Source organism: Tigriopus californicus, chromosome 7 (genome assembly GCF_007210705.1).
Source record: "Tigriopus californicus strain San Diego chromosome 7, Tcal_SD_v2.1, whole genome shotgun sequence".
NCBI classification, from domain to species: Eukaryota; Metazoa; Arthropoda; class Copepoda; order Harpacticoida; family Harpacticidae; genus Tigriopus; species Tigriopus californicus.
The window spans coordinates 15,565,085-15,579,649 of NC_081446.1; the positions used below are offsets into that span (position 1 = coordinate 15,565,085).

Below are 14,565 nucleotides of genomic sequence, written 5' to 3' on the forward strand. Positions count from 1 at the left end.
TGTGCCATTGGAATTTTTGTATTAGGCAAGTCTTTTACGGGTAGCATTTCTACAAAACATTACGATCTTCTTCCGCCGTTTTGTCGCTCAATTTCTTTAACCCATAGCGAAAAAATAGCAATGAGATTGAATTTAAGAGATAGGCTCCAGCAACTATGAAAAGATGGACTTCTGGCAACTCTGCCACTATGCTGCGATAGAGCTTTCCAAAAATCGATATGGCAATCATTGGCATCAACAACTGGAACGACCTAAACACGGCTAACAGAATCCCGGTGTCATGAGTTTCTGCAATTTTTGTAGCCATGCTCCGGACAATGTAATATGATGTGAAATGAAATCCAAGCAATTGATCAATGCATCAACGTAGATCATTCATCCCTCAGTGACGAATGCTAAGATCAAGCAATTAATGGCCGAGGCAAAAATGTCATAGAAGGAAATCGAGGTATCCCTGATCGGCATTCTCCCTGAGAGAAACGGAACAAAAACATATTGTGAAAGTATTTCAATGGCATCCTTGATGGTGCGACAAAAGCAGTAAATACTGCCTCAATTATGATTAGATGTTATATGTTTATAAATCTGGTGTCACAATAACTAAATGTGCACCTATTAAGGGTTCGTCAAATTTCTAGGCATTAATGTTTAATGTCTTAACGAGCCACTCCAACACCGAATTGCGGTCAATTTAGGAGTCTTGGTGTAAATTATACGTTTTGGACACAGTAAATTAAAAAGTCCAATTTTCGATGTTCAAAAAGGGAAAGGTAGAAGCCACAAAGAGTGCAGTTGACGCAGAGAGTCATAGCCGAAAGTAAATATTGATCAAACTGTTTGAATGCAAAGAACTCATAAGATTGAGTTTATATTGTCCGATTGTTCCACATGTTTGCAGACTGAAGTGGGAAAAAGTATTTTTTTTTCTGGCTTTTGACAGGACTGAAGGAATCCAAAGGTCTATGTTTGGAAGACCCTTGTATCTACTTCACTCTTTTTCAGTTTAAAAGTTTATACGTCAACAAAAATCTACTTTTTATTCCATAGGCTTTGAACAAGTCAACTCCTAAACGTGAAAGCCAATTCTGAAATGAGAGAAATTGAGCTCTCGACAAACAAGCCTCTGGTAAAACGGCGTAAGGCATTTAGATATGACAATTAATTGGGCAACTTGCCGCCTTTTCTAGCTCAGCAAGACACAGAATCGAAAAAATGCGCTTCCTCAATCTAAGATTTTTGTCAATGGCACCGTGGTTTAAAATTGGCCTCAGTTAGTGATAGCATTTATTACGAGATAGAAAAGGCATGAATGTAAAAATGTTTAGGCGCAGCAATAGAACGTGAGTGTTACAATGGAAATACTGACAGCCTCAAAGAGGCCTGAGCGAAGAGGGCCGGAAGAGCCTGAGGCACCATCACCATTGGGAGCACTCATTTCAAAGGCTTCCTTTTGTGAAGTGTTTGAGACATCCTCGGAAGTAGAGGGACTCTTTTTCAGTTTTCGTTGAGGTTGTTGGACATCCATTGAACAAGCCAGACTACCATTGACTCCTGTAAGTAAAGAAACAAGTTGCCGAGATAAGTCCTCTAGATGAGAGAGAGGAAAAGGCAATTAGTCTGGAGGCATGGAGAGAAAAGGAAAAGTTGCAGGAAGGAGCGTTGGACCCACCTGAAATGCTTCACAAGTTCTGCTCTGGATGTGAGGAACATTCCAGGTGGCCATTCGATAACAATGATGGTGGTGGTGTTGATATCTGTTCCTGGTCCGAATCCAACTCCTCCTGATTCTCACCTGGTTCCACGACTTTGATCCAGTTTCGAGCAAATGCCTTTAAGCTCTGTTCTTGCCCATTGGCATCGACACAAATCCCGGAATCGTAGAACTCTTTTCGGAACAAGAGTGCTCCTCGTTGTAGTGTATGTTCGCGTGGAACCACGTGCTCAAAGTCCACCAGAGCAGCGAATTCTTTGATGGCTTCACAATCGCACTTGACCTGTGAATAAATCGTGGTTACTCAAAAATATTGCTTGCCATTTGTCGCGCAAGTTCAAATGTTTTCACCTTGTTCCCACGAATGTCCAGTGCTCCTAAAGGGACGTTGTTGGCCCCTGGAAAGTTGAGCATGTCATCGGTGAAAATATGGAAGAAATTGTCGGTGAACTCCAAAATTGGATTGGCGACCACGTTGTATTGCATGTCCTCTTCAGTTTCCGCTTCAGGATCTGGAACGCAAACGGGATCAGGTCCAAAATCCAAAAGTGGACTCCCCGTCTGATTGTGGAAGGTATTGCCAATGATTTTGCCATTCAGACAAGCCACACTCATCCCAGAGTTCTCGATGTGATCTATGGTGTTGCCAATGAATTCGAAGCGTCGCACACTGGCATCAAAGGCCGTTGACTCGATGAACTCGATCCGATTGTTCTTGAATTCCAAAAGACCCGCGTCCGAATACAACGAAGCTCTCCCGAGGATTCCTATCTCGCTATTGGTCAGTGAAAATTCATCGGTGAGGATTTCCAGATCTCTCTCCCGGACCTCACGAATCCCCACTTCATGGAACGACGACCTCGAGGTTTTGGGAAAGTTAACAAACGCCTGCGGATTGATGGTGACTCTTCCAATCCTCGATACGGTCAAATTCGATAGCTCCTTGTATTCCAGCTCAGATTCGCTGTAGAAATTGGGCTTGAGCTCGAGTTCCTTGAGATTTGTGAACTGCAAGTGGGCCAGGTCTCGGCATTGAGCGAACGAATTGGAGCGGATGTCCACGGACCCGCATTCCGAAATGAACACGACCTTGGCTTGGATCGGCACACTCTTGTCATCGATGATAATATTCTGCAAAAGAAATCTACTTGAAAAAGGCATGTAGGATTCCGTATCATTTCTCCAATAGCATAAGTCTAGCTAGCCTTCCTTCCTTTCTTCTTCTAGACGAGTAGGAAATGTGACCTCATTCTTCATCTACTCTGTTTTCAATCTAAATAAAGAGAATAAACATCTGTGGCAATTCTCAGCTTATAACTGAATGCTTCTCCTGACACGCCAGTTGTGGTGTTCAATCTCTCTACCTCAAACTTCGATAGTTCGATGGGTCTTATCAAAGTGTCCTCATGGTGACATTGGGTCGACCTTGACGTGCCTCAATGTCAGATGAGTAGTGAAAAAATGACGCTTCTAATGGATCAGGGCCTGGGTAAAAGTGCTCAAATTAAATTCACCAAATTGTCATTTTCATCACTACTGCCGGCCAAAACTTGCATCCTGCATATTGCGCAAATTTTGCAAAAAAATTGCACATCCGAGATTTTTCTGCTAATTTCTTGCATCTGCAAGTTTTGCAAGTTTTAGAGCAATATTTGACATTTCTCTGCAATTTATTGTGCATTTTGAGCCGTTTCAGCAAAAAAGTATCAATATTTGAGAAAAGTTTTTAAGAACCCTTTTAGAAATTTTAGACAAAAATGTGAAATCTTATTGACAGATTCTTTTATCAAATCTCTTTAACAAAAAACACTCTTTGTACTTTAATGCGTTTGTATTCCATACATCTAAAATAGCTCTTTTTATCTGAATTCAATATGATGAGGGTTTTCACACAAGGATTTTTTTCGGGATTATCAAGACGTTGGACTTGGTTGTCTCGTGCTCATATCTGGTATCTTCCTGAATCAAGTTAAAACCAACGTGGTTTCACACACGCACACAAAAGGTGGGAACTGACGGAACAAATCAACTGAGTATCAAATCAACCTCATATTAGAGGGAGGATCAAGGACACACATTTTAACGGCTTAACAGTTTAACATTAAAGGAACCCAAAGAGAAGCAAGTACTTCATTGTTTTGACTAATCTGGATATTTTGGAGGGCTCAAAAATGTGAACCTTTACATTCATTGCAATTGACTATCAAAAACCTGGTTGAGGAAAAAGCTTAGGAATATTTTTGAAGATGTATTGTAAAAGATACCTTCTGCAGATCCTTTAAATACTGCATTGTCCCAATCTTCTAAGTTTGTCGCATTAATGTAGTTGCTCTTTTATTCTCTCATTATTCCTGTTGAGGGCTTTTGATTTTTTAGATTTTGAACAAATGGAATGTATTGAAACCTTTGGTAATTGCTTCAAACTTTTTCGAAATCAGTTTCACGTTGTGTTTTAGGTCTTTTTTGCTTTTAAACTGACTCACTTGGAAGGCAAAAATGGCCCTTACAGACCCCCAGAACGAGTTGATGCCCATGTTTTGGAAAGTTTATTTGCATTTTTTTTGTGCCAATTTGGTTGATTTTTATGCAAATTTGGTGTCAATAAATACCATATTTATCTGCCAGTCTTGGCCGGACCTTTTCATCACATTGTATTATAAGTCATATGGCTACTTGAAAATCATTCAATCAAAAAAATATATTTTCCATGTTAAAAACGTATTTATCCTGTTCAGAAACCATGGGCTCAACCATGAACTGTCTCGATCATTTTTTGGGTCAAGCAAGGAAAATATAGAAACTGCGCACGTCAATTTGATTAAACTAACCTATTAAATGCCAAGGTTGTAGAAACATTCGTCGAAAGTGAAGTAGAAATCATTCCTGACTGTATGTTTCGTCATAGGAAGACCAAAATTTGGACCCTTTTCTTAACGCCGATACGACGAAGAATACGAAAAGAATGGCACTACCCAGAAGACTCAAGATCAAAAGGAGATATCCGGAACTGAAATGGCAGATATGGAGTACGTCGGGAAAATTTGGGACTGGCGATTTGAGCTTTTTTATGAGATTTTTTGGCGGTTTTAAGAATGTACTAGAACCACACAACTCATAGTATTTTCCAATTCATTCTCTCAGAGCACATAGTAAAATGCGAAAAATTGAGACATTTTATGATCGAGACAATAGAGTTGCGGACCTAGGTGCTAAAATATGAGGGGTTTGTGTTAAAAAAATGGCAAGACTAATTCAAAACAAGACTTTACAATGCAAAGGGGGCCTTCTTTATCATGTTAATGTGAAATCCAGCTTCACGTAGTGAAAACTCGATTTAACTGCCATTTTCAAGATGTTGTGCTTTTTGACAAACTTTGGCGCTTTTCCCGCCATCGTCATCTATCTGGAGGCAATGCAGATGCCTGTATCTTGCTCAGCACAATGTTTCGAGTTGTCATCGACAAGATCATGGTTGAAGGAATACATCCATAATAATGCAGAGTTGGGAGGTCAAGCTAAATATGAGAGAAAACACTTCTTGAACAAACAGTTGTTCTGGGATCTGGATCGGAACTCTCTAGCTTTCCTTCCTATTTCCTTAGCTGTAAATGAAAGACTGGTCGACATTAACATTGACGATGAACGAATGGATGGTCCAATATTCAGGTAATATATTTGTAGCTTGAAGAAATTGAGAATGTTTTAAAGGAGAGGATGGTCCAATATTCAGGTAATATATTTGTAGCTTGAAGAAATTGAGAATGTTTTAAAGGAGAAAATTGGTTGAATATAAAAAGCAGGGGCCTTACCAAACTATGGGAGACCGGATTAAGAATATAGTTGTGAATAAAAAGGCACACGAGTGTTCACTTTCTCTAGGCCGAGTCCGAAAGGGTGGCCGTTTGAGGTATAGGACATGTTGGTTGGTTGGACATGTTGTCTAGAGCTTTTCTCCAGAGGGAAGTCAGCTGTTTGTTTTTTCCTTCACTTCTGAAGGGAAATTCTTGGAACTCTCGTTACCACTTGCCCAGATCCTTTAGAAAACAAGCTATTTCTTACTCAGAACCTGAGGAATAGTATATTCATGAAACAGCCGATTCGTCAATCTGCAAACCCAACCACTATTTGCTGATAATATGGTATCATGATAAAAATGTTCCTGAAAATAAATTCCGAATCATGTGAAGGCTAAGTAGCTAATCTTGACCCTATTAGGTAAGGTTGGCTTCAAAATTGAGGGATAAAACTTATTCAATATGAATGAGACTTACATAACGAAAGTAAAGTCTCTGAATGAGACTACCACGGGTGGAACACTCAAGGGCTTAAATGAAGTACTTTAAACACCTTAAATACGCATTTAAAAATATAAAATGNCCTCCAGAGGGAAGTCAGCTGTTTGTTTTGTCCTTCACTTCTGAAGGGAAATTCTTGGAACTCTCGTTACCACTTGCCCAGATCCTTTTGAAAACAAGCTATTTCTTACTCAGAACCTGAGGAATAGTATGTTCATGAAACAGCCGATTCATCAATCTGCAAACCCTACCACTATTTGCTGATGATATGGTATCATGATAAAAATGTTCCTGAAAATAAATTCCGAATCATGTGAAAGCTAAGTAGCTAATCTTGACCCTATTAGGTAAGGTTGGATTCAAAATTGAGGGATAAAACTTATTCAATATGAATGAGACTTACGTAACGAAAATAAAGTCTCTGAATGAGACTACCACGGGTGGAACACTCAAGGGCTTAAATGAAGTACTTTAAACACCTTAAATACGCATTTAAAAATATAAAATGTAAATTGAATAATTTTCAAAAAGCAATCAATAATCTTATAATGATAAAATAGGATGTGATGAAAATGATACTTTGGTGATCTCCGCGAGCGGAGCGAGTATTTTTACTCAAGCCCTTTGAAAAGGTTCGTTGTGTCAGAATACCCATTTCATTTCAGAAAAAAAAATATCAACGAAATTGCTTCCCATTGGATCGCGATTATTTACGATTTTAAAACATACATTGCAATGATCAGTCCTATTCTAAGTTTTGAGTTTCACAACTACTCAGATTTGAGGGCAATGCATTCCTAGTATTAGCCGGGAGTTTGTAGTGACCGAAGTCAAAGCATGGAAATTTACGTAGGTAAGCAAGTGAGGCCTAAAATGGAATCAGCGTGATACGTGATAGAAACAAAATAGCTGGGACGAACACTCTCTGAGGATTAGGCAGGTGATGGGTGACCATGGACTTTAGTATCTACCGTATTTCTTCGAGCTTGGAAAGTTCGTGTCCAACACAAGACGTCATTCCCATTGGGCTACTGACATTTGAAAAATGATGAAAACTGGCTGCCTTCGTACCTGATTGGGATTTGAGCAAGTGCAGATGACTTCCTTGCCCGCCTCGGGACATTGGCAAAACGACTGCGAGCAAAGGTCCATGCCCAAGGTGAGGGGCGTGGAGCCGAGGCAGAGACATAACAACCAAATCAAGAGAAATCTTCCTTGCCAATCAGCCATTGTGGGTGGAAGCTCGGCGACACTCAGTAACTATCTGGTTCAATGATCAAGTTTTTATGGTCCAGAAAAACCACACCCACCCACTCCACACACAATGAGTTGCTAAATGAGAAGGATGGAGATGTGCTTGGTGTGCAAGTCTCAGAGCACCACTGTCCATCCACTTGCACAAACCCAGTCAGCCGGACCCACTTTCTTTGAAAGACAATGACGTGTCGTCTAATCGGATCTTTTGGATCTCTTGTCTCGGCGATCGTTCGTTCCTCAGCTTTTCTTCCCGTTCTTCGCTTTTCCCTCGCCCGTTTGCTTTGGTGTTCAAGCAAAATAGCTCCCGTTGGCCAACCTCCCTGGGGACCTCAAAAAGAGTGGACCAAGTGTGATTCCAATCTGTTTCCTCATACACAATTTAAAAGAGGAATGCAAATCTTGACACGGTTTTGGTCATAATTGATAAGCTAATGCAGACAAAGTCTTGAGGGGACAAAACAGGACAACATTAAAGCATTTCTCTCGAATTTTTGTTCCGACAATAATCGTGTCATTGTGTTGATAAATCCATTGCAAAATTAAGTCGATTCTTCGATGTCACCTTGGAATTAAGTTGGAGAGTATTTTATGCAATGTTAAAGCGAATTCAAGTTTTAAGAGAACCATTAAAGTGATTCTTTTTTTAGCTTTAAAGTTTACGGATTTTATAACCGATACAAAAAATGTTATTCAATGTCATGATGTCTGAATTTATAAAAACAAGGCATGACAAGAAATGAACAAGAACAATAACAAAATATTTGGTCAACCAACGAGTTGGTATTAGCAGGTCTAAGAACCCCCTGGACATAGGGCTGGTCAGGGATTTTGGACAAATATTGATCCAATTGGGTTTTGAATGAGAGGACGGGGTCAATTATTTTGAACGGTCGCCGTAGGTCCAAAGGTAGAAGGTTGCAGAGTCTCGGAGGGGGTAGCCATTCAAATGCGTTTAGATTAGCGGGTTACGAAGGGTTGGTTAAGCTAAGTTACCTTCTCATCTGTTTCTGCAATATACTTGCAAATAAAAAAGTGTCAGAACCTTTTTCAAGTTATAAGGACACTAAGTCATAATTGAAATGAATCCTCAAGGGAATCGGCCAAGGGACAAAGTAAGGCCGGATTTACACTACGATGGAAAACCAGGATTGAATCCGGTTTGAGGATGGAAGTAGGACTAGTGCTGGGGCGACTTTTTCGCAATATGGTCTTTTTGTTCCACTACGTACAATACGGTGAAAGACTGAAGTCGCCCCAGCACTAGTCCTACCTCCATCCTCAAACCGGATTCGATCTTGCGTTTCCATCCTCGTGTAAAGCCGCCTTAAGGAACACAAATGGTACGTTTCTTGCGCTCTTCAGGAAGCTTAAGGTGTTGCTTTACTCTGTTCGTTTGGCTTTGAAGCAGACATTTTTTTTTATCTCTCAGTTTGATTTTAAAGACAATGTTATGACGCAGGTCAAAATATCCTCATCATCCTCTTGAATAGAATAATGACTTTCAAATTAGCTAACATTGAAAAAGATTGAATAAACTTGGCTGAAATATTTTCATATCTGAGAAGCAAATGTTCCCCGTCCCAATAGTCAGATGTCCCTTAAGTCAGTCTTGTCTTAGCTCTCTCAGCTCTCTTGTGCGTTGAGCGTTCGTTTGCCTCCTCACGTCATTTCTCCAGATGTTCGAGACACTCCTCCTCAAGACGAGATATTTCACATCCTCGAAAGTGAGTGTCCCACACATGGGCTATAGAGGCAAGGTAAGTCTTCAAAGGCTGTTGCAGTGCGGTGGCATTGTGCCTGCCAGATTCTGCTGATTTACTTTAATCTCTTGCGCTTCCATCCTCAAGAGGTGAATGTGAGTAGGTGAGTATGTTCTTGGGCTTCGCTTGGATCTCTAATAATCGCTTCATAGATAAATACCGCATATTACTGTAAATAAGGAGGAGTTACTGAAAGCACACTGTACATACTAAACCCATGGTGAGGCTGACATTTGTATGCAGAAACAGGTAATCATTATTGGAACTTGCTTCTCCTTTCCCAAATCGACAAGATGCAAAGAAGATCAATGTTCTAGAATCTTATCACTACGATTGGTTCAACGAAGGCCGGATACTGAGTCAATAGAAAGTCCTTCAAATGAAAGTAGAATGGGAACTCCATCTCATCAGGACCTTGATTTATCCGATACATCCAGCTCTCTTGGGAGAGCCCAACCTCGATTTTTTTTCTAGTTTCATTTGTTTGTTCAAACACGCGGCAATCTGGGGTGGGTGAGAAGTAGGCTTACACAAACAACAAAGGGGTAGTTTTCTCGGATTTACTTAGGCTTTTATTACGACAGTAGCAAGCCCGGATCCTGACAAGAAACAGCTCTCTTCGTCCGTGAGGCCAAAGGATGCAAACCCGATGCACCCAATCAATCAAAGTGTCACGCTAATACTCAGTCTAACGACAAAGTTTCAAAGCCCTCGCCACACTTTCCCAATGGCAAGAAGATTTGGAGCAAATTCCTGCATTGAACCCTGGACTACTACATGCTCGTACAGGGAGAGTAGCTCGTCCGTATGTAGAAACAATTTGCCAGCTCACCTACTAATAAAACGTTCCTCGTCTGGACTTGAGCGTTTTGGCGCTTACCCATAAAATGTCTTCTCAGCTAGAAAGAAAACGAGGGAGGTGAGACTCTTAATCCCGCTATTCCTAAAAAGATTTTGGACCAAGCTATGTCCTGAGTTCTAATCATGACTGAAAGAGCTAGAAGATCGTTGATGGGATCGTTAAAGCCCTTGTTCACTTGATGCAAGAATTCTAAAGCTAAGAAGTTGACCCATATTTATAGAATTTTGGCACCTTTGAAGGAGCAATTGGGCGTGAACTTGATTGTTGCCTGGCCTGGGCACCACAAGCACTCTCAAATTGAGCTGAGTCCACGTTTAATTGACACTTTTCCCTTCGTCTTATCTTCGGAACAATCTATGCTTCTTTCCCTCCATGAGACAAGTTAACCCTTACTCTCATTCACTTGGCATCATTGCAATACTCTCGATACGGACGTGAAACAAATGATTTGTAAAGATCCATAGCGAAAGGAACAGGAAAGCCGAAACAACGCGCGCACATTGATTGCGACCGATCCAGAATAAGAGAATTGGATTCGGAAGCTACAGTATATTTGGGTTATGTAACACAAAGAGGGCCGAAAGACCACTCAAAATGTATTGCGTATAGTTGTTAACATCCCACTGGTTTTGTAATTCACATACAACGGTTTATTGTGTGGCATTTGAGCGAATGCAGTTGCTTTAATTAGAATCTCGCTACAACTAAGAGTTTACCCATACAGCATAACAGAAAAGAATGTAGATTCCGTGATGGACTGGCCTTTCCCAAACTAGACTTTGTTAAAGAGAGCGTTGAAGAATGCAGATGGACTTGAAGACTACTTTAGGGAATGAGCAAAGGCTCACCAGCATCCTTCGATGATGGAGTAACCTAAAGATGCTAAATAAAGAAAGATTAGCAAGGGTCCCCTGATTTTCCCCCTTTCTAATTCGACGATTTTTCTCTTGGGTCCTATATTCTTATTGGTGAAGAATTTTCGAGGACCGCCGTTATCTTTAGTTCTTCAAATGGAAAAACACCAATAAATCCTTGACTGAAAAGGGTTCAAAGCATTTTTATGTCAAGCGCCCATGAGTGGAAAAGGGATAAAAGTCATTCATTTTCTTTTATCTTTATATTTAACGAGCCCGAATACATACATACAAACATACATAAAATTTGCCATAGTTGGATGACTTAAAAAAACTTGAAAGCATATGTGTTAGGCAGCAAAGCCAAATATGAAGACCTGAGAGGAAAACCAACCGTGGAGGGTGTGTCAAGCCTGAAGGAGGAACACCCTTGGATGCGATGGGTGGTGGATTGGGAAAAATGTGGATGATGGTTCGACTAAGACGGCTGCGCCATTGCAGGATATCATTTCCATATTCCAAGGAGGCAAAAGTATGTTTTGTCCCCGCATAAGAAGTAGAATACACCTGGTGCGCCATAGGTTGTCTCCAATTGTTTTTTGGCATCAATCACGGCAATAACGGTCTGACTAAATATCTTGTTTTAGACATAGCTTGCATGTGATCATTACCAACGATTTTCGAGCATATTGTCAGTCCAAAATTTAAAAATAGACAACATAGCCTCTTAAACACTTAAAACTTGTTCTAACTTGCCTGGATTTTTCGAAGGCTTGAAGGTGCTATCAAAACGTGTAACTGTAGAGGTTTAACGTACGTTTTGAGAGCACCTTCAAGCCTTCAAGCACCCTGTACGTTCTCAAAAGCCTCCATGAGATTTGTCCCAACCCAGATTTTAGGGTCAATTCTAGTGACCCCAGAGGCTTAACGTGCGTCTTGAGAGCACCTCCAAGCCCTCGAGAATCCAGACTAGTTTGAACAATGAAGTCCAACTCTATTCTTTCTCGGGCTCCTTCATTGTTCAATACCCTCAAATATTCAAGCTAGAGGGCTTGTCAGAGAAAAGTCACTCCAACCAGGCCACTTGAGACTTTGCTTTGAACACATTTTGGTAGTCGGGCAGCAGGATGTCGGGCTCATCGACTTCTCGTGCGTTACTCGGTTTCAATCAAAACAGACAAACGAGCCATCAACTCACTGCCTCCCTGAATTCGGTACTTGATTTTGAGAATCATGCAACTAAATGTTCTCAAAGTCGATCCCCATCGCACACACCAGGCAACCGCGTGGAATGCAAAAAAATCTCAGAAATCTCGTGAGTGTCGTTTCTCTGACTAGCCCTCTAATTCAAGCTAAAGTTGTTGAGGCCTGGACGACCATGGACAATGGGTACGTAAAAAAGATTTTTGCAAGTTTGTCCACAGACTAGAGCCCTGCATGGCCGTCAAAGGCGGTGTATTTAGAAATATAATGCTTCAATGTATGCCTTCCAACTTTGATTTAATGTCTTAAGCTCTCCAAATCATTACAAATGAGTTCTATTTCATTAAGTCTGTTGAATCAATATTTAGATGAGCATGTGGCGCACCATGTAATGGGAAAAAGAAAAGAATAGCATACGTGTACTTGTACAACTCATAGCAAGTTGGGTTAGACCAATATAGATATCTTACTAACATGTCATGTAAAAGAGAAGAAATGATAAGGACAATTTACTGAACTTTTTTGTTGAAGCAACCATAGCGTGACCAAAGGCAAGTTAGCTAAGCGGCTGGCCTATCACGGAGGTTTTTTTTACCTCGATGAGAAATAAACCAAACTGGAGGTGTGTTGCCTTCTCTTCACCAACATCACGAGCCATTGGGAGGGGATGAAGCGGTGAACACGTTTAAAGTGTTGACCGTATCAACTTTATGAAATCCAAACTTGAATAAACTACATTTGCTGTTCTCAACTGCCTCATGCGGACTTCCTTTTTATTCATGATGTGTTTCGACATTGGTAACCTACTCTCCAGGCCATCAAGGGGTTTTGTAAAGTATATTTCTTACCGCATGAGTCAGCTGCCCCGACAGTAGACAAGTAACGTTTAATTATAAATATAGAAACATGGCTGATGCAATAATTACCTTGGTTACACCTTGATTTGATGTTGCACCCATTTAACTTTCTTAAGTTTAACAGAACTTTGAGGTATTTGATGATGAAATTCATTTCTCTTTCGCTTGTTTGGGCTTCTGGAGGTTGGTACAAGGTTCATTCAATTAAAACAATCTGTGCTTGAATGACTCTGGAAGCCGTTGTCACTTAAAACTATGATGATTATGGAACAATGTCACACCAGATTTATCTGCACATCCAGATTTTGCTCCTTTACGAATGGCTAACCTGTTGCGTTGCTTGGCACTCAATCACTCCTGATTGCAAGTCCTGATTGCAATTAGTTTTTCATTTCGAAAATGTAGCCAAATTTTATCTCATAAATGGTGCCAAAACACCATTTATGTCATGTCTGAGGTCGACATGATTTCATCTTACTCATTATTTTGACCTACACTACACTCATACCCATGCAGTAACCCGTAATCCAGTAGCTAGTAGCAAGTAGAATAATGCCCAAACGACTTTAGGATTGTGATAGAGTAAGTGGAAGTCCCATGAGGCAAAACATCACAGGAAAATGCTATGGGAACCCAGTGATGAAATAAATCAACTCCCAGGATCAGTGTCGTTTGTTTCATTTGAATTGACATTCTGTGCGAGCCTGGTCAAGTAGGTGGCAACGATGTCACGGGTTCTATATAGTCAGGTTTATTCTTCTCAAGCACTCTTTACATATTGCCTTTTACAAGGACCGGTTTTCAGCACTATAAACATAGAAGAAGTAACATGGAAGAGTAAAAATCGAGGTTGTTGTGTCTTTTTTACTGCAGCTGAATTGTAATCAGTGGACAGTGCAACTCTAGCTGATGGAAAGCAGCGCCTCTACAATCAGAAACTATACCCTAGCAGCTGGTCAGCAGACATTCATTTACTTTGAAAACTAGTCCGCCTGGCTAGCTCTCATCGCACTCTCTGGGAGTTGCCTCCTCTATGGCAAAAAGTTCCCTCTCTGACATGTAAAGGAAACCAAACGCCACTATTAGAAATATTTTCCATGGCGCTTTGTTCAAGAGTGGCCGGAATCTAAGTTTCCAGCCACTTGTGAAGAAATAAACATTCTGTCACGTCAAATTTTGCTTTGAGTGGATTTGAGGGAAATTCATACCTTGAAAACTGGTTCTTGTAAAAGAAAACTGTGTATTCAATAGTGGCGGCGTTCATTGCATACAGTTTATTCAAGTTAGGATCTCAAAAAGTTGACTGGCCAAGACACCTTAAACGCAAAGAAATCCCCCGCAATTGTATAAATAGCTATTGCAGTCGTTCTCGGAAACGGAAGCAAAACCATTTCTACAAACAAATATTTACTCAATGTGACAGAATATTCTACACAGACAAAACTAAATGCATGTTATATACCTTTATTTAAAGACCTCAAGTACTGTTTGCAAGTTTTTGCGAAAATATTATTGTTTCAAGTCTTGACTAACGCTAAGAAAGAGTTAATCCTGAAAATTGAACATATTGCTCAATTTCTGAAGCTTAAGAGTTATATATTTCCCACATTTTTTCATTATTTCATCTATGCACAGTGCTACGAAATTGTGTTAGGTAAGTTTATTGGCCTTTAAAGAGGTGCTTAACGTCAGAAAATCAGGTGAAAAACATACTTTTTTAAAGCTATTATAAGACAAAAACTCTTTAATTACCTTTGGGAATTTTT

The 14,565-nt window shown here is 40.2% G+C and overlaps 1 protein-coding gene across 2 annotated transcripts; it reads right to left on the reverse strand.

Annotated features, from left to right (window-relative positions):
• Positions 1-1,266: 1,266 nt before the first annotated feature.
• LOC131883171 (uncharacterized) lies at positions 1,267-7,444 on the reverse strand. 2 transcript variants are annotated; one of them, XM_059230555.1, is made up of 4 exons: positions 7,078-7,444; positions 2,063-2,842; positions 1,793-1,994; positions 1,267-1,551 (listed from the first exon to the last, which is right to left on the reverse strand). In XM_059230555.1, the coding sequence occupies exons 1-4, from the start codon at positions 7,234-7,236 to the stop codon at positions 1,322-1,324; spliced, it is 1,371 nt and encodes a 456-aa protein (XP_059086538.1). In that variant the 5' UTR covers positions 7,237-7,444; the 3' UTR covers positions 1,267-1,321. The 2 variants fall into 2 exon arrangements, with proteins under 2 accessions (XP_059086538.1, XP_059086539.1); XM_059230556.1 differs by having other exon boundaries at positions 1,413-1,551; positions 1,670-1,994; positions 7,078-7,439.
• Between the last annotated feature and the right edge of the window lie 7,121 nt (positions 7,445-14,565).